Source organism: Cryptococcus depauperatus, chromosome 3 (assembly GCF_001720195.1).
Source record: "Cryptococcus depauperatus CBS 7841 chromosome 3, complete sequence".
Classification (NCBI taxonomy): Eukaryota; Fungi; Basidiomycota; class Tremellomycetes; order Tremellales; family Cryptococcaceae; genus Cryptococcus; species Cryptococcus depauperatus.
In genome coordinates this window covers 1,576,674-1,596,165 of record NC_089470.1, presented here as the reverse complement: position 1 = coordinate 1,596,165, position 19,492 = coordinate 1,576,674, and the positions used below count along the sequence as shown (strand labels likewise).

At 44.9% G+C, this 19,492-nt stretch overlaps 8 protein-coding genes across 8 annotated transcripts; 3 read left to right on the top strand and 5 right to left on the bottom strand.

The window, feature by feature from the left end:
• Positions 1-239: 239 nt before the first annotated feature.
• On the bottom strand, positions 240-1,158 carry L203_102890 (uncharacterized protein; the record flags this gene model as incomplete). The annotated part of the gene is made up of 5 exons (XM_066212305.1): positions 240-362; positions 415-630; positions 684-905; positions 956-1,072; positions 1,120-1,158. The coding sequence occupies 5 exons, from the start codon at positions 1,156-1,158 to the stop codon at positions 240-242; spliced, it is 717 nt and encodes a 238-aa protein (XP_066068402.1).
• A 384-nt stretch (positions 1,159-1,542) lies between these two features.
• Positions 1,543-2,765, bottom strand: L203_102889 (deoxyhypusine hydroxylase; the record flags this gene model as incomplete). The annotated part of the gene is made up of 4 exons (XM_066212304.1): positions 1,543-1,803; positions 1,863-2,211; positions 2,258-2,555; positions 2,615-2,765. The coding sequence occupies 4 exons, from the start codon at positions 2,763-2,765 to the stop codon at positions 1,543-1,545; spliced, it is 1,059 nt and encodes a 352-aa protein (XP_066068401.1).
• Positions 2,766-3,375: 610 nt separating this feature from the next.
• On the top strand, positions 3,376-5,334 carry L203_102888 (uncharacterized protein; the record flags this gene model as incomplete). The annotated part of the gene is made up of 2 exons (XM_066212303.1): positions 3,376-3,632; positions 3,684-5,334. The coding sequence occupies 2 exons, from the start codon at positions 3,376-3,378 to the stop codon at positions 5,332-5,334; spliced, it is 1,908 nt and encodes a 635-aa protein (XP_066068400.1).
• A 1,864-nt stretch (positions 5,335-7,198) lies between these two features.
• Positions 7,199-9,098, top strand: L203_102887 (uncharacterized protein; the record flags this gene model as incomplete). Its single annotated transcript, XM_066212302.1, has 2 exons — positions 7,199-7,488; positions 7,559-9,098. 2 exons carry the CDS (start codon positions 7,199-7,201, stop codon positions 9,096-9,098), a joined length of 1,830 nt encoding a protein of 609 aa, XP_066068399.1.
• A 218-nt stretch (positions 9,099-9,316) lies between these two features.
• Positions 9,317-11,694, bottom strand: L203_102886 (uncharacterized protein; the record flags this gene model as incomplete). Its single annotated transcript, XM_066212301.1, has 5 exons — positions 9,317-9,361; positions 9,414-10,110; positions 10,157-11,472; positions 11,547-11,596; positions 11,643-11,694. 5 exons carry the CDS (start codon positions 11,692-11,694, stop codon positions 9,317-9,319), a joined length of 2,160 nt encoding a protein of 719 aa, XP_066068398.1.
• A 1,453-nt stretch (positions 11,695-13,147) lies between these two features.
• Positions 13,148-13,686, bottom strand: L203_102885 (uncharacterized protein; the record flags this gene model as incomplete). The annotated part of the gene is made up of 3 exons (XM_066212300.1): positions 13,148-13,265; positions 13,315-13,485; positions 13,556-13,686. 3 exons carry the CDS (start codon positions 13,684-13,686, stop codon positions 13,148-13,150), a joined length of 420 nt encoding a protein of 139 aa, XP_066068397.1.
• A 1,245-nt stretch (positions 13,687-14,931) lies between these two features.
• Positions 14,932-17,557, top strand: L203_102884 (uncharacterized protein; the record flags this gene model as incomplete). Its single annotated transcript, XM_066212299.1, has 9 exons — positions 14,932-14,997; positions 15,067-15,094; positions 15,142-15,734; positions 15,781-16,675; positions 16,725-16,842; positions 16,893-16,942; positions 16,988-17,145; positions 17,189-17,470; positions 17,540-17,557. The coding sequence occupies 9 exons, from the start codon at positions 14,932-14,934 to the stop codon at positions 17,555-17,557; spliced, it is 2,208 nt and encodes a 735-aa protein (XP_066068396.1).
• Positions 17,558-17,726: 169 nt separating this feature from the next.
• L203_102883 (uncharacterized protein) lies at positions 17,727-19,447 on the bottom strand (the record flags this gene model as incomplete). The annotated part of the gene is made up of 7 exons (XM_066212298.1): positions 17,727-18,153; positions 18,196-18,406; positions 18,449-18,546; positions 18,598-18,788; positions 18,835-18,968; positions 19,020-19,323; positions 19,370-19,447. The coding sequence occupies 7 exons, from the start codon at positions 19,445-19,447 to the stop codon at positions 17,727-17,729; spliced, it is 1,443 nt and encodes a 480-aa protein (XP_066068395.1).
• Positions 19,448-19,492: the final 45 nt, after the last annotated feature.

Here is a 19,492-nt window from a genome sequence, read left to right as displayed (position 1 = left end):
AATTTAGATTCAAGTACAGAGGAGACATTGTATGGTTGATCGGCTTACAACTACAACTCAGATCAAAGCGAAACCTGTGAAAAAAACAGTACATTTCTATAATGCAACACTAACACCCAAATAAGCGGGTTCTCCCTTATCCCTTTCTCCTAAGGCATGGCATTAGACAGTACGACTTGAAATCCATGCTCCCGAATGTGAGATTTTGAGCTTTCAAATTTTCTTCAAACTAAAAACAATCACATCTTTCTCTGAGCAAATTTACCCAATAGTGTACGAAGTTCGTGATAGCCCAGATGAAGTTTACCACCAAAGTGGTCGGCGAGACGTTTGTCTGAATCGAGTACACTCAACATGGCACCCTGTTACACTTATCAGTGATGATATGCCTTCATACATTGAAAGGAGGCTTACGCAGGTTTCGCAAACACGTAGCTTCTGATGTCCACTTGCACCAGCATGCTCGTTGAGGTGTTGAAGTTCTTTTTCTTTGTCGGCCTTCATGGTTTTGAGGGCATCGACAGCAGCAAGTTTTTCCATGGATTCTTCAACCTTTCCTGCTTCACCCAGTGCCTCAATCTCTTCTGTACCACCTTGGATAGACAACTCGATTTCACCAATCTCCCTCATCTAAGGGCACAATAAGCCATTCTTCACTTTGAAAAGGATGTTAATGAACGCACTAAATCAACCGTCTTCCTGTTTTCTTCTGGAGTCTTTTCCAGCTTCCGCTGACTTGCCCTTATCCTCCTATCGCAATCTTCCACAAACTGATACATATTGTTCTCATGTTCTTGTCTAAATGCAGCGGTTCGAGGGTCATCGGGATGTGCCTCAAGGTGTTCGTTGAATTGTTTGAGTATTCTATCAGAATGAACTTTTGGGCAGGGGCCAAGGTCCATTTTCTAATCTATTCATCAGCGCATTCCTACTGTACAAACAACAAGACACTAACTGTGTTTCCAAATAAGGCATGCAAGCAGGTTCCAAATAGATAGTTTCGACAAACCTTCTCATTCCACCAATCGAGGTTGACAGGCTGAATACCCATTGCTTCTGGACCCATCATTTGCTATTACACTGTTAGTGCCCTCACCTAACGCATAAAACCACAATCACCTCCAGGAGCTTTCTCTGAGCTTCTGCTAGACGACCCATATTTACGGATTACAATTTGAATAGATTTAAAAGCCAAAAAGTAATTTAGAATACGACTTTCAAGGCAACACATTTAACGGAGGGGCCAGATAAAGAGAGGAAGTCCGGACATCGTTCTTGACCTATACCTCAGGTTGTCTTGGAAATTTTCATACATCCACTTGTATAACCATTACGGGCAGTGTATAGTACTACAACGCAAAGAAATGTCGTATATGGCATACACCTTACTTTCTTGGATAGAAAGAGAAGTGATTAACTAGTCGCGGGCTGCTACAACAAGTCAAGGTAGGCATACCACAAAACTGCCCTTAAGAAGATCCAATCTGCTCTCTCTAAATGTCTGTCATGTTTAGTCGATGCCTGTTGCATCCAACCAACAGACTATGCAGCAGCTCCCATAGCAGTAATAGCCGCATGAGCACTTCTCTCCATACCAGTAGTATTTTCCTTTGTAGCCGTTAAAGAATCCAAAGGATTGAATTGCTCAGTTGAATTCTCATATTCCCACATGTCCACAGCGACTTGGCATGACTCGCGGACAACTTGAGGGGCATCAGGTTTGATAGCCCATTCGCGAAGAACAGCGAGCACGCCGCCTTCTGGGAGTTGTTCGTCTTCAAGCACGCCCTCGGGGTTCTCTGGCTAATCGAGAATTGTCAGATTTAAACTACACATTTTGTGAGAACGTAGAATCAATATACCTCGACACCGTCAGACGCAATGCCGCCTAAAGCTTCAGCCGCCTCGTGTCTAACCATGTCATCCTCTGTAGCATCCTTAAGTCGTCTCAACAAGCTTGGAATAGAGTAAGGACTACTCAGTTGTCCAAAAATGTAGGCAATTTCATGCCTAAAGAGAGCCGACTGGTCACTGAATCCATCAGCAAGAGCCTCAACGGCTTCTTTGGAACCTGCGCCAATATCCCGAAGGGCAAACATAGCCCTGTATCGCTGGAACAAGGGAAGAGAAGGGTTGAGAAGATCTGAGCGAAGAGAATGGATATCAGAAGGAGCAGCAGATGGAGCAGGGTCGATTGTTGGAAAATCAGGGCTATGCCGTGTCAGTATAACGAATGAAATTGGTGGGAACCACATACTTGGCCTTCCTTGCCCGGCCTTCTTCGCTCAAATCATATTCAATCTTATCCACAGCGATCTCGCAAGTTTCTCTGACCTCCCTGCTCTCGTCGTTCATATACTTTCTGAGTATGGGCAAGCTCTCTCCGGCACCGATGGCACCAAGCGCTTCCGCTGCTTCGTGCCTCACCATAAAGCAATGTTCACCTGTTGGATTTTCAAGGACTTGAGATAACACAGGCAGGGCACGATGGTTCAAGAGCTGTCCAAGAACATAGGCAAGCTCGTGCTTCAGAAGAGACGAAGGGTCTTTCAATCCTACACACTAAAGCATTTAGTCACTCAATTTTGGAAGAGCCTCAAGCAAAGACACTGACCTTCAGCGATGATATCAACAACCTCATCCCCGCCAACCGCCTTGAGCATAAATAGAGCTCTAAAACGCTCATGCAAAGGGGTACTCCCTGAGACGTTCAAAAGAGTATCCCTCAGAACCATCATTTTCTCGGCAGATGTGTCTATGGCCATCTTATGAATAATTGATGTTGGCAAAAATGAAAAAAAATGGAAGTTTCTGAGCAAAAAAAAGTTGAGACCTTTTGTAATCTACAATTCTTATCTGATTACACGTGGCATTTCCATATATCACTCCTTATTATGACTTTTCCATCTACATTTCCCCGTTAGCCTTAACATATTGGTAACAAGTTGCTGCTTACTTTTCTATTGAATCCCAGTCTATTTTTGTACATTCCCTCCAATGCACATCCAAGTCTTTATTCAAGCTTCAAAAGAGAGAAAATAACAGAAGAGTTATGGACTTTTAAAAATACACTGAAAGCACTACTAATGCCATTTTAGGTATACCATTTGACTTTTCAATAGTAACAGTCGTTCAGATTCCTTGAAATTATCACAGCCAGTCTCACAAATTTGCTTACTGTGTAGTAAGAACGTCACATTTGTAATAACTTACCACGTGACTAATATTGGTGTCAACAACGCACCATTCAACTAAATCTACAATTACTTTTCAACTACAACTCTTCAACAAACTATTTTCTACATTTCAATTCATCTTGCTGTTCTTGTATCACAACGTTTACTTATTCTATCAGTTTCCTTGTTATTTTGCAGCATGCCACGACGTTCATCAACCAAGTCTAAACCCTGTTCAGTCACTCAGCCGCTTATAGCTTACTGTCCTCCCACTTTACCATCACACGCTGACTTGCAATGCAATTCTGTGCAACACCCAAGCGAACAACCTCAACTGATAAGCCACTTCTCCGACTGGGGTAGTGTAGCCTCCAAAAGAGACAAAAAGGGCGACAGGTTGAGTGAAGGATTCAGGAAAATTATGACGAGATCTGGAAAAAGATCTGAAAGAAGAAAGTAAGTCATTTCATGCTTCCCGTTCTGAAGGTGTTGATTGGGCTCTGTTAGTCGTTCAGAATCTGATGCAGACTTCTTTTTACCTGATCAGCCTAGTCAAATTGAGCCTACTCGCAAATCTTCATCTCGTTCGCGTCCTGCCTCAGAGTATTTTCCCAACTTTCTCAGGACATCAACTTATACCTCGACCCGTCTATCGCGTCTAGAAGACGGTTTCCATGGTAGTGGTTGTAGTCCGCTTTCACTGAAAGACAAGCGTGCAAAGCAAAAACGACTCGTCGACCATCCAGCATCTCCGTATGAGATCGTAGTCATCCATCACAACAAGGATGAACAAAGAAACAGAGACAAGAGCTGCGAGACTCGACAAATCGGAAGCGCTTCGCCTCGATACAGCGACAAACAACACCTCGTAGATCGTACACAAACGCTCGATAAATTGTCCAATAGTCATCGTGCATCATCTACACCAAAAGGTCACCATGAAATTTCTACTCCATCTTCGATTGAGCTCGAGAAGCGATATTCCCAGCCAAATAAAATCAAGGCTCATTTCATCCGAGACTCAAAAACGATGAAAATGACTCCTCAATCTGTAAAGCAACCTCATGAAATCGATGTCTTTGCATCAATACCACCCCTTGGGAGTACTAAAATGAAGAGATCCAAGACGGAGAAGCTTTCAAAGCACAGTCGAACCAAATCTGAGCGTCCTTCAGAGAGGGCCTGCCGATATTCAGGAAGACAAGATCAACCGATGAAATACATCAACGGTCAAGCGACTCAAAACCCAAATCATGGTCGAACAGTATCAGAAAGTTACCACGGTCATCGGAGTCAGGGGTCTCTAGATCGAGCAGAAGCTCGACAAATGATTGAGAGGATGGCATCGACGCATAAATTCAAAGTCATGAATCCTGACCCTCCCAGTCCTGAGTTCATCGCATCCAACTTACCGACGGCTACCAAACGACAGGGGGTACAGATGTCCACATTTGCAAATTCAAATAATGCCTATTGCAGTTTGTCTGGCGGCGACGAAGGCTCCGCCGCTGAGTACAGTGTGCCATTGATTCTTGGAAAAAGTCCTTCTGCTGTCCCTCAATTTGAGCAGTACACCGCACCAAGTCGTAGCCTGCGCTATTCCCCGTTTAAAAAATCGGTTGAGTTGTCCCGCAAGAACAGTTCAAGTATGGCCCGGTCTGATAGTCGCGAACGGCATTCTAATATGTCATCCTCAGTCCACCCCAAAGCTGCAAAGGTGATAAGATCAAACTCTTTGAATTCATTCCAAACTGTGTCATGCCACCCACCATCAGAAGCAACTGTGCCCTCTGTCTATGGTGGTATCCACGCAAGCGATATCGGGTCAAGGGAAGCTGACAAAGAGTTTCTAACAAACAGAAGAAAAAATAGTGAGCCAGCTGGGGATTTCCGTTACCAACGCTGGATACCCTCTGGTAGAGGACTGGGAATGGACAGGCTAGTGGGATCATACAAGAGGCATTCTTCCGTGACAGACATGTACCTCGAGACGCTTTACGGCCAAGATCTCGGATTTGTTCCCTCCAAATCGGCTGCTTGGATGGGCAACACGTGTCGAAAGGAGCTGGATAAAGCCAATATACCAGCAGAGATGAGTTCCAAGAGCTTGAGACAAACCAAGAAAGCTGGTCTGGTTAATCAACATTTAGTAGCTTGATCATACTCTATTGTTAGACTTGTTTATCTTCGTTTTAAGTGACTTTTTGATATGAGTACCTTGTACAATGTAGCATATACCTATTCGGTGGCAATACAGTAAAACCTGTACAAGCTTGTTACATGATTGCTTTAAAACTGACTCTTAACCACGAAATAGTGGAAGATAAACGTAATGAACGGAGATTGGGACATCTCCAAACATATTTGGGTTAATCATTTTTGCGAACTGAACAGGCATCGTAATCACGGAAGCAAATTTTGGCTGTGTTCAATTCGGTCAGAATTGTATAGGGTTTTTTGCGTGTTCAACTCGAAAAGCCAACGTTCAACTGGTCATATTTTGTTTAATATATGATAAATCTTCAAACTCAATGCTTATATTGTTCTTTATAACGAATACCTTCAACCTCAATACTCTTTCCACTCTCAGTCGTCAACACTATCTACAGATATGTCAAGCTTGCAGATTGGCTCATCGGACGGCTCCCACGGTCTTACCCAGCATGGCCCTTCCCATAACCATCTTCCTACACCGTCAACTTCCTCTCAAACACGTAAACGGCGCCGGGTCACAAAATATAACCCCTCAGCTATCCTAACAGACTCCAAGATCCTACCACAGTCCTCAGCGACCAATGCTGACTGGCATAACGATGGCACTGACCAAATTCCTTCTTCTCTGTCACTTCTGCTTGATTGGCTGTCGATTCCAGGTAATTATGACTCTCTGAAAGGTAAGGGTGACTCCAATCCGCAGGATAGATACAAGAAGCCATCAGACTACCTCAAGAAACGAGGATGCACCACTTCTCCGACGTCTTCAGTATACGAAGCAAAGTAAATGGAAAAGCCCTCCTGTTCAAGTCTATACACTTCGATAGCTCATTCTTAGATAATACACCTTCATTCGGATTGGGTCAAGGCCAGAGGCTAGAAAGATGGGACTGGAAACAGACAGGGACAATACATCATCGATCATGCACCAATTAATCGCCATGTAGGTGCGGAGAGGGATGCCATGGGTGAGCAAGTCATAAACACCATCTCGAACCCTGGCTGTTCGGCTGGACTATCGATAGACAACGTGCGAATGATTTGCCCAGAGTGGAACATCCTTGATCCTATCTTCTGCTACTGAAATGAGACATCATACTCTGAGGATAGGAGGAAGTGATTGAATCGACGGTTGGAAGATTAGGGGTGATTCTGAAGCGCTTAGCTAGTTTCTTGTACAAGATGTTGATATAATCGTGTAGGTGGGATGTTTTTGGCATATATTACAGAAGAACAGAGCTCCAGTTTGTTTGTTAGTGATATATGACATAGACTTCAACATTCAGATACACAAAATGCAAGAGGTGAAAGTAATATCCATCGATCATTACGTAATTATTCAGGAAGGGTTATTCATTTTTACGAACTGAACAGTTTTCAACTCACGTACAAAAATGAATAACCCTATTATAATCCTAGTTTGTATTTCTAATACTTTCAAATTATATTAGTATATTCCATTTCACATGCCATTGTTCTGCATTTTTTTTTGTTTTGTATGACAGACTGTCGTATGCATGCCACGTGGCATCCCAACACTATTTGCCTGTTTCATATGCATGTATAATACAGCTCAACCTTTTTTGATCCCCCCGGTTAGTAACGGATGAGTTCCCGAGAAAGTCACCCATTACGTCAATGTCACGTGATGTTTTAAACACTCAGTCAACTTCTCACCCAACTTTAATTACAGTTGAGAATGTCAGACGCTTTTTATTTTCAATACTATTTTGATGTTGCTTTTCCATAATCTATTTCTCAGTTTTTTGAATCCTCATATATATTGTAGAGGTTGAGTGACCTTTATGATGGCGACGCGTCAAGCATCCCACCAGTCTCATGTCAACACTCACCACTATCCATTCTCTACTTCCAACACAGTTTCTGACGTTCCACCACGTCCATCAACCGCGCCATTGTCTGAGAGCTCTATATCCAATAAGATAAATTGTTTGTCCCCGTTGCAAAGTGCTCTACAAAAGTCAAACTCTAGTGATCCCTGGTTTGGAATGAGAGATGGAATTTTTGAACCAGGAAGGAGAGAAGGTCTAGGTCATGGTTTGAGGCGAATGTTTACGCGATCCAGACAAAAACCAGAGTAGGTATACTCTCACTTTCTCACCGGATGGTTGTGGTTCAAACTCTATTTTGGCTGACACAACATATAGTATTATCGTCTTGGATCGACTCAAAAGATCCGCACCAGACCCTTTTGCCATTCGCGACCGATCGAATACAGTGGATGGCGGAAATCAGCATCGTCCAAGCCGTCCTGCTTCAGAGTATATCACCAACTTTCTCAAGTCTACAGCCAATAACTCCAACTGGCCTCATGCGCGTCTTGGTGACGGCCGGGGTGAAGTACGCTCCAAAGAACCTGTTCAAGGGCCATCTCAGCATCGCAAAAAGCCTCCCGTGGCTGAAGACGACATTGTGTTGTACAAACCCAAAGAAGCTGACAGGCCTAAACGCCGAGCTACTACCGCTACAGCGCAACCGTCTGCTGCTCGTGTCGCGGCAAACAATCTCAAGGACGCAACTGCATTAGCTAAACTCAATAATCGACAATCTCTCATTCATCGCTTGGAGAAGAACGATATGATCCCTCATTTTGGCCCTACACCTTACGGCCTTGTTGAAAAGACAGATAATGAAGACAGACCTAAAGCTTCTCGACGTCATTCGACCCAACCTGAAAATTTACAGGCTCGACTAGATCGACAGTTTCAAGAAACCCAGGATACTTCTCTAACTCACAGTCAAAGTTCTCAACAAGAGGTATTTGCAGCCACTTCTGCACTTCAGCGCATGTTTTCGAGACGCCGAAAGGAAGTGCCTGCTTCAGTCACCGATGGTGTAAACGAACGTGGTAATTCTTCCCCCAACAAACGCCAGCTAGGTCACCGCGCAAGTTTATCATTTTCTCTCAAACGCTCAATAGAACCAAAAGTGACTACGGGCAATGAACTCACTCGTCGTCTCAGCCGGACTTTCTCCTTTAAGAGTTCTGTCAAGCCCAAGGTCACTAGTGCCAAACCTGCTAAACAGGTAACGGGGTACAAACACAGTCCGAGGACCTTGGCAGGCAAGGAAGAATCACTGGAAGTACCAAATCGGATGTTGGGGACGCATAATCAAATACTCGGCATCACGCCTGATTCATCTGAGTCAGATGATGGGGATGCCACACCCAAACGCTTCCGCGGCAGGGCAACCAATTCGACAAAAAAGTCTTCTACCCCATCCAAAAAAGTACGAGCATCTCCTCTCCATAAGAAAAGCGCTACTATTTTGCAAGATGTCAAACCACTTCCTCAAACACCTTCTCGCAAAGCGGCTTTGGAAGTGCGAGACTCACAGTCATGTTGTGAATCGCCCGGTTCTTGTCTTGATACCCCCACTGTTATTAACAAGTTTAGAGACGCCGATGAAGAAGAGGAAGAATGCTTAATTGAAAGTGATGCGGGAAGTGTGTTTGGTGGTAACGTTGATGGCAATGTTGGTAATATTGTACCAAAGATTAAGACCAAGGAAATCAAACTTGTCGCTTCAATTGCAGACATGTACATTGGCACGTTGTATGGAGAGTACTTGTCTGACAATGAGGATGACGGAGCAGTAGGCGGGTTGGTCAGAGCAAAGAGCAAAAGCTCAAAGAGTACGAAAAAGGCGAACAGGTCGAGCAAAAGATGGAGCGTTTTGGGATGATTGTAGTCTTGGCTGTGTATCATGATTGGAGTTTAAATTGACGATAAACTTTCCATAGAGATATTTAAAAGTCACTTGTTGATTGTTTTACACTCATGATTCATGAAAATACCCTAAGAGTCACTTTTCCATGTATTTCTATACACTATGAGACCTTTGTGCAATTGAAATATGTATTTATGCATGTGTTACTGCTAACATAGTCTGCTTCTCGTCGTTCAGACCAGAAGCAAAGAGTCTAGAGTGGCCTCTGTAGCTACGACCTACGTTGTATTTAGCAAGGATGCTCGCATCAACAAACAAGAGCGAATTTACCTTAAGTGCCTGCTGTACTTCCAGTTTTCTTCTTGCCTGTACCAGCCAATCAGTCGCCAGTTTGGCTGGCCATCCTGTCAAACTGTTAACCTCTCTTGCGGCTCCATCCAAATCCTTCTCTGCAAGGCACCACTCCGCCCTAGCCAGAACCGCGCCAACACTTCCACCAGGCACTCGTCCAGCTTGTGGGCGGAACATAACTTTTGAGAGTAAAGCAGAGGCGAGATGTGACAAAACAGTAGCCTCTTCAGGCGCAGGGACAAGTGAAGAAGACTGAATGCGAGGAGCAACGCTGTTAGTGAACCATGAGGAAAGAGCAGAAAAAGATTTGACACCCGTCTGTGGAATACCGCTCTTTTCCAATTGATCAAGGGCAGCTTTTATCACGCCCTCGCCTTGACTAGATGTAGGAGCAGCAAGACTTCTTAGAGCGCGCAGCTCATCATCAAACATCACATCTCCAGCGTCAACCTTTGACTGAACTGCACGAAGAGCAGACCAAAGTTTGTGAAGACGAACATTGTCATCCAACGTTGCAGAATTGTCAAGAGTGATGCGTTCAAGTTGTTTAAGAGAAGTGGTAAGGTGGTCAAGTTTGGCAAGACGACCGCCTCGCTCAGTTTCGACTTGGGCTTTTATCGAACGAAGCCATCGTCGCTGAAGCTCGATGCCCTGGGAGACGACCTCTTCTCGAAGTCTACAGATCATCAGTCACAAACCTCATTTCCTTTGAAGTCACCTACCTGGTTTCAATCCCTTGCCTTTGGTGCTCAAGCTCGACCTCTAGTTCTTTCCTCCAGTCATCAACCATACCTTGCCTCTCCTTTTCCCAATTCTGCTTCAAGACTCCTTCGGATTTGATCTTCTCATCTTCCTTGGTCTTCAACAGAGCTTCAAATTCTTTCTTCTTCTCGCCTACAGTCTTCTCAAGCCGCTCCTTCTCTGCTTTCTTTACCTCTTGTAGTCGAGTGCTGAGAGCAGTGAGATCGTCATGCGCCTTGCTCAAGATGCCTGTAGCATTGGAAGAGAGAGTTTTTGTGGGAGTAGAAAGAGACGAAGTGAGCGAGTCTATGGTAGAAGCAAGCTGGGAGATGATGGGCTCTTCAGCAGCAAACTCTTTGACTTTCGGAACCAGCAATGGCAATTTCTCCTCAATCTCCCCAATCTTTTCCTTGACCTTTTCCTTGAGTGTTTCCTTGGGAGGCTCAAGGTAATACCCAGGAGGAGGCTCGAAACCAAGAGGAAGAGGAGGTCCAGTATACAACTGCTTTCCTTCAAAAGATTGCTCCTTTGGTACGACAGTCTCTGGTCTGAGTTCCCGGGGACGTTGAGTATCGGGGAAACGGCTAGAGGGAATCGTTGGAGCCAACTTGGCCGTTTCAACAACTTGATCAGTCTTGCCCTCCACTTTATGGAGAGCCGCTTCTGCCTGTCTCACAATGCCCTCAACACCTTCAGAAAAGTTGAAGGGAACATCCTTGGTAGCAGTGTCAATTTTTTCTTTGGCTTCGACCGCAAACTCCTTAATTCTGGTCTCCGCTTCATGGGTTTTGTCAATAGCAACTTGCTTGAGATGTTGAGCTTTATCGCCAACCTTTTGAGAGGCGGAAGACTTTTCAGTGATTCTCACACGGACTTCTTCAATCTTGCCCTTAGCCTGTGCAGGGATTTGGGCTACTTCCTCCTTAATCTCACCCAACTTTCGCCCGACCTTTTCTGACGTAGTCTCAGACTTGCCAGCGATAGAATACCAAGTATTCAATATTTTGCCTGTCAGGTTCTCCCATCCATTCTCATCAGCATAATCAGCAACAGCTTCTCCACCAGGCACATAATCTGTGAACAAGTCGCGATAGGTATCTGATTTAGTACCAATATATCCCGATACGCTGTAGAAAGCGACTGAACCGAGGACAGTATAGATAACAAAGCGACGGAATCGACGGGGTTTTGATTTGGAAGTAGCGAGACTAGAAGAGCCCGGCGTTGCTGGACCAGTGTTGACGGTGACAGGCCGTACATGGACTGTACCAGCCGGAGGCGGAGGAGTCGTAAGAAGCTATACTGATGAGCACCGTCTCCATCCACACAACTCACCCTCCGCTGAGGAGCCCGTAATGCCTGGCAGATAACCCTTTTATGGGCTATTCGCAGTTGGCCATACATTTCTTGAAATTGTTCAACTTGTCAATATTAAATATTGATTTGCAGTAACTCAACCGTACTTACCCGGAACCGGCGTTATCCGAATGTGGCGCTGAACGTCCTCCAAGTGGTTCATTTTTATTTATAATCAAATTTTAAGTCGTAGAATGCATGTCAACTGGGGTTTTTTATATGTCCAACATTAACTTTTGAGAGGTTTTAATGATGCCTAGGACATGACTATATGATTAGTAAAGCGATTTGTAATAGCATGGCCTTAGAAGGTGTATTTTCTACTACTCAATAACATGGCAAGCCAATGTATCTTGTCTATTGGGGCTTCCTGGCAGCTGTCTCGACAGAAAAGCATTGCCTGGGCACATTTCCATGGTTTTCTCAGCGATATCAGCTGACGATCACCGTGTTTTGATGTGATTGCGACCTTGACGCTGTTGTTTTGACAAGTAGTTTTAAAAACTCTCCCTGGCGTCAATCGAAAGTTGTACTTGTAAGCATGGCTATTGTTTGGATCACGAATAGAACGTATACTCACCCTTGGTTTGTCCCGAGAACAGAACAGAAACAACCCGAGGCTTGTCAGCCATGTTTGAGGCTTCTCTAGCTTTCCCGAACTGGAAATATATGTATTGTTGGTTACGAACATGCCCATAGTATCTTTAAGGATTTCCTATGCTTTCAAAAGTCTTTTTGCCTTTTCCTTCACCTGCTCAATTGGTAAGCTTTCATCCTTCTGATCAAGAAACTCGCCGAATCATGAGAATAATCGGCTGTGTTAGGATGTCATCGTTGAGTATTGTCGTTCTGATACCTTCGCAAGCTAATCGGTTGTGTAGCAGATAAAATTAACTGGCGATACAATTTTCGCTTTCTTGATCATCTATAAAGTTTTGTGTTCTACCGTATGGCACTCTTTGGGTGTGGCTATATAACAGAATTATGTGCCGGTCGAGTATTGAAGAGATATGGAACACTTTGGGATTGAGATTCGAGATATTGGAAGATCGTGAAAACATTGGCATTTCGGCTGCGATTCTGAGCCATGCGAATGAGAATTAATAGATGAGATGAGCACTGAGGTTCAGCGGCATTTCTCACATTGTGGCATCGTAGATATGAGGTAAATAGTTGCTTTCGTACTTGCCTCAAGGAAGATGCGAGCAGGCAAAAAAATAACTTGCACTGGCTGGTAAAATTAAGATTGCGCGCTGTTGTGTGCTATTGGGATCAACACCTACCGCCCATCTCCATCTTTTTATAAGTGCAGAATGGTTCGCGGCACTGTGATACTAATGGTCGAAAAGGTGAACAAACAAGGTCAAGTTTTGCTATAACACTTGAAGGGTTTCTGTCTGTCAGCACGGTATCTTGATACGTAAGTTGGTCTTTTGGTCTGTTACTAATGGACATGCGGTTGACAATGCCAGGTCTTTGCTCTGTGGATCCTGAATGATTTGGTCATCGTTTCACAGCCTTGCATGGATATGTAGGCCATAGACAGTTTTACTTCAATCACTCTGACAGTCAGTATTAATAGCTCAAAGTGTTCACAAGTTGCAAATTGCTGGATGTTATCCGCCATGAAGCGTCGATATCAAGACAATCTCATCCCTATCTCTCAGCTCATACTCAAGTTCACCCTCGAGCTCCCAATCAGCATCATTGATCAAGACCAGTATTCCAGGCCGGCTAACTGGACGTCAAGTTCCACCCATTTGCAAGACATCAAAACACGTACACTCCTTCACCGTCTCCAAACATCTCAATTCTTTCACTCAAGATATTCTCTTTCATCCATTTGATAACATAGCGCATATTCAGAGGCTGTGGTGGGTTTGTATCAGGGATATATCGTGGAAGATGGGCAACATGATTCGGTTTCGAAGAGAAGAGAAGATGGAGACCGCCACTAAAAGCATGTCAGCTCTGTGGTCTACGCTTAGTTGCCTAGCACAAGACAAGTGAATCCCAAGACAAACCCAAATCCAAATTTGATTTCCAAGGTGTCTTGCCCTTTCTTGCCTACAGATGCTGGCTCTAGTTCGACTACAGATTCAACAGCATATCCCAGTCCATTTGAGTTTATAACGATATCTCCTGAAAAAGACATCTTTATTTTGTCAACTTGTAGATTCTATTAAAGAAGAGAAAAAAGTTGAAAGCAACGACAAATATATGACTATCCTTCGATAAATCTCCCACGGTAGTCATTCATCCAAATGACATTTGCTTATACAAGAAATTTCTTTTTCTAATAAACAATGTCTAATTGCTCTTGAAAACTTCTTTCAAATTAGATTATACATTCTTTTCAGCAAAACGACAATGCATTCGCGAATATGAAACCAAACTGTCGCACTCAATTAGTCAATCATCAGCCAAGGCTTGTCAGAATGGTATTGACAAGCTTGTAAAAGGCAACATAACGTTGCTGTATTCGATTTGCCAGGATACCCAGTGGCAGCGAGGTGTAATTATTGGCTTAATAGAGGACGACGTGTTTGAGTCGACTGATCACTCGATCACAAGAACTGCAATCCAAGGCTCGGATAGAACTGCCCTCTACAGTGTAGGTCTTGTTGTTTGAACTAGTGGACAACATAATGGCCATAGCAGAAACGACAGTGCCAGTAATGGAAAAAGTCAAATCAGCGAGAAAAGTTACAGCACTCTCTGTAGAAGAGACAATGGATGAGATAGAGCCATGAGCCTACGGCGAAATGAATGGTCTGGGTCTGATCAGCACCAGATCAGTCAATCAATCTACAAGTCAGGACTTGCATCGGAAGCAACGATAGTCAGGATAGTGCTAATAGCCGCATCAGAGATGCTCAAGGAGCCCACGATATTGGAGGTGATAACCCTGAAAGAGTTGGAAACAGTAACGAGTTTACCTAAAGAAGCAACGCGTTGGACAGAAGCAAGGTTACTGAAAGAGAGAAAGATAAAAAGGCTAGAGAGAGTGTGTGGACAATGGGACTGTTGGATGAAGAGACAATGCTGGAAGCACTAGCGACAACATAAGCAGATCTTCTGATGGTCTCGCAAAGTAGATGATGACCTGGGAGCCTCCACAGTGCTGCTACTATCAAGGGATCAAGTGTTATACTGATTGTGGAACGAGAAAAAAGTACTAGGACTGATAGTGTTGGCATGAAAATGCTTGTAGCCGTACTCTGCGCCCAATAGTGACTACATTTTAAGAATAAAACGGAAGCAAATTTAAACATAAGCCATCCAAAGGAATGTATGTATTTGCCAAATTATTTCTTCTTTTCTTTTTGTTTCATTTCTTCTTTCTTTTTTTTTGGGAAAATTACTGTGAGCGGATGGGTGCTCGGATGAAGAGCCCTCCATGATGGGAGAAGGGAACCAATTCAGTTGCGAGCATCCAGGTTGTGCGAAATCATTCACTAGAAAAGTGAGTAAACACAACGGACATATGGGCCAACATCACATGTGAGATGGATGCTGACCAAAGATAATCTAGGACCATTTGATTCGCCACGCTGCTAATCGTGCGCTCCATGTATTTCTGGGTGCGCGGTACGCTGACTTGGAGAAGATTCGCAAGTGACGTATCATTGCCCAAAGTGCAATAGAGGATTCAAAAGGCAGGACCTTTTACAACGACATGAAGCCCGCAATATTTGCGGCGACGACGCGCCAAATACGTCAACCTCTATAAAACGACAGCGAAGCATCAGCGATGCTCCAGGAAAACCGCGCAGTAATGGTCATCGACAACTGGCTCCGGCTTCATTAGAGACCACTGCTAAACCAACTTCTTCCACCCCGCCTTCCGCAGCGACTTCGGTTTCAGTCTTTCCGGTAACATCAATCACTTCTACTGCAACCACATCTTCAAGTGCATCGCTAGAGCAAACCGGCACTCAAATATCGTCTCAAACAGATTATCACCCGGCAAACAATTTCATCGTCTCTGATTTTATGGGGGATTGGGGATTTTCTTTGTGGGCGCCTGAGCAATGGGAAGCGCTTTTACATGAATCTCTGCCGCCGTCATTTAATGAGACAATGGTGGACATGACCTTGAATATGCCCATGGTGCCCAGACTACAACAAGAGTCTGCTGAGAGAGGACAGGATGGCGTGGCCAGCGCGATGCTGGTCGCGCGTTTACAGAGGTCATACCCTGTATGTTTTTATCTGCAAACACGATACGCGTTGACTGTGTTTATAGGAGTTTGATGTGCCGTTGTCTTGGGTCATTGATTCTCTCCAAAATTACTGGACCCGTACGGCTCCCACCTTTCCATTTATACACCGCGGCACTTTTGATCTCGACACGGCGCCCACAGAGTTGATTGTGATGATGTCGGTTATAGGCTCGGTTCACATGACACCAAGACGAGACTTTGGCCACCTTGTATCCAAAATCAGAGGATATCTTGTACAAGGCTGTGGCTTTGAAATGCCCATAACAACCCTTCAAACGTTTTGTCTTTGCCATGTGCATGATACATGGTACGGTACCGTTGAGAGCCAGTTTGTAGCACAGTGTATGTGGCCAGTGATGGTTGCTCACTCAAGAAAAAAGGGCATCGGAGTTACAGATAAGCCTGAATTTGAACCTCAACAAGAAGAAGCATGGGCCACTTGGGCAAAGGAGGAAGAACGACGGCGTGCGGCTTACTGTGTATTGCTCATTGACACCCAATTGTCTGCATTCTGGAACCAGCATTGTTCGCGACAACTCTCTATCTTTGCCCATCATCTTACCCTACCATGTACCCGTCGACAGTGGGAAGCTCCTTCCGCACAGAAATGGTTCCGTACACGTGCACCTATCACGAATACTCCACCTACGCCTCGAAAGAACAATCAGCGTTCAGGTTACTTGCCTGGTTTACATCCTGAGTTTCAGGTGACATCTGTGTCTGATGGCTATTCTGCCGCTGTCCTGGCCGCACTGTCATTGGAAAAATTTTCTTTCAAGGTTGACATGGATAACAGTATGACTGTACAGATGGTATTGATTGGACTGATTGCCATCGCATGGGACTGTCGGACGAGAGGTGGTATGGGAATCAGGTTTAGAGAGGGCACCAAGCATTGGAGATCTATTGTTTTCAAAGGCGAGTTTTGATTTGATTATAGTACTACACTTTCTGACTTTAGAGATAGCTGTCATTGCTCTTAGAGCTGCTTATGAGCAAGAGGTCGTTAGAATGGGTGATGCAGTCGAGTCAAAAGACTTGCGTGATACCTTTTCAATCTGTATAATTTCTATTCTCAGTGACATGTGGGTAGCTAGTTGTCATTTTCTTGCAATACTGACGCGAACTTTCTCAGTCCCATGTTGTGCGTTGCGGCCGGCGCCAGCATCTTCTGTGGTTCTACAAGTAAGTCTTGTTCTTTGCGAATAGTTTTTTTTTGACAGCGTGTAGTCGGGCCAAGACAATACGCCGACGCTAAGCGCCGTCTCAAGCTGTGGGCCCAGACCGAGGATGCCTGGACATGTGTATGGCAATGTGCAAGATATCTCCGACAATCTTTGTTCGCCGAATGGGGTTTATATACACCTTGGGCTGTTTTCCTCACCACAGTATGTCTACCGTTGCTTTGATCAAAGCTGATTTATGGGGTAGCTTGTATGTTGGGCATACTCTTGGTCATACACCTGTGAAGAAACGGCTCCCATCCCGCACTCTTCTGTCTTACCGCACTCTTCCCGTCTAACATCATCTACCACACAAAATATTCACACTGTAATTGTCGCATGGCTCGACCGAATACTTCAAGCGCAAGGCCGTCTTGATACTTTGGATGATGAGATCAAGCAAATGATGGAGTATGTAGCGAGGCAGTTGGAGATTGGCGAGTCTACTGCGAGGGAGAATGGCGCCTTATTGAAAAGATTGGCCACGAGGGTAAGCGGAAGACGATGAAGGGTATTTTCTTTTTTTCGTTTTTGAGGGATTTATTGCTGTTTCTGTTAGCTAGTCGTTCAGAGTTAACTATGCTTGGTTTTTCAAATCTCAGCTTCGGCGGGATTGCTCGACAGGTGTGTGAATTTGGGTTGTATATATTGCATTTTCGTTCTCTTTTATATTTCCTGTGATAGTAAGGATTCTTCTACTGCATACGTTATTATGCCATTCTGCAAATGTATATTTTTCTATGAATCTACCATCCTTTCCATGGCACCCATATATCCACAACCTCGTCCTGCCCATCCTCTACTACATACAGCCATGGGAAACATGCGCAAGTCAAACAGGCATGCTGTGGTACGATCTGTACCAGATCTCCAATGTGCAGCTCGTACTCTTCCCTAATCTGAGACCCTGCCCTATGGACCAATGTCCCATGTTCTTGGCTGATCCTTCCAAGATCCCAACCAGTAGCGTGTTCTGGTTTGACAACTCTTCCAAACCCAGGAAACTTACCGGTATCCTTAGATACCGCCAGAGCGCCAGCGTCGCACATGGCTTCTCTCCGTAATGAATATGTCGATACAACTTTGGCTAGCACCGAGATGGCAACATCAGAGGCAGGGATGAGGGATGTTGCTTGTTGTTGGAGGTCACACATGCAGTAGCAGCCTGCATGGCTAGACATAGTGTGAGTGACGGCCAGAGGCGGAGGGACGTACATTTCAAGCTTTCCTTCCAGTCCATCGTGTGCCTTGTATGCTTCTTGAACTGCTGCATGTGCCGTTGGAGTCGCACCCACTGACAGAACCCATTCGCCTTGTGCACCTGCGTGACGGGCGAGCTTGGCCGCTGTTGCGACGCAAGCAATCTCGCCGGCAAAATAGGACGAGCCCTCCTCAAGAGAGCCGGAACCGTATGATTGGCCAAAGTCTACGATCAGTTAGTATAGCAAAGATCCGTTGAATGACATACGAGAGTAGAAGCCGTAAATCTCGACGTTGTCTTTGGCAGCAATCAAGGCTAGGATGAGATCCTTCATTTGTTGGCTTTCGGGCGGCGCTCCGGCTCGTCTGGACAGGCAAAATTAGCATATCTTTATACACATCGAGAAGCATACTTACTTTCCGCCACCATCCACTTTGACAAAAACGGACCATTTGGCTCGTTGTGTCTTTTGGCTGAAAGCTTTCAATAGACCGACTTGCTCAGCGTGGTCAACCATGAGACGGATGATTCCGCGTTGGCCAATTTCTTCCTGAGCGATATGGATATCCTCAAGCTTGTCCGCTCCTATAGGCATACTATACAATATCTAAACTCCCTCATCAGCACTTGTCAAAACGAACCGGAAAACGTACATCCTCAACCAGGCCTTCTTGGACAAGACCTGCCTTGATGATCTGCCACACTTCAACCATTGTAGACGCAATCGTGGCCTTCACTCCCCCTCCTGCTTCCACCTGCAGCCTCGTCCCTTCCGCCGTTTTGTGGGCTATTATCCTTGTCAGCCTGCATTGCGAAACTTCTTCCGGGCAAGACATACACTTGACATGGGCACGAAACAAGAGGCCTCTCTCCCTGACCGTCCCCGCCATCCTCTCACAGTTATCTCTAAACTTTTTCCTGTCCACGATGAGCGCTGGCGTCCTCAACGAAGCGATGGGCTTCCCCACAAAGGCGTCCACAAGGGCGGCTTTGGAGGGAAGAGGGTAGAGATCAAGAGGAGTAAATGTAGACATGGAAAGGATAATCACAAACCATTCTTGTATCACCACTTTGTCGTTATATCCACCCAAATCCTGCCAGGACGATTCCTCGTGGCGATGTCTCGGCAATCTTATCTTTGGCTAATTCGGCTTAATTAAGCCGAATTAGCCAGTGGAGGTTAGTTACCAGGGTTAAATAGGAAGGTGGGGGAAAACGGGGGAAAGGAAGATCAGGTGCCTTTGATCGATCGTCAGAAAATTCCATTTCCCTTCCATCTCCATAGTTACGTAAGATTAAAGCAAGCAGGTA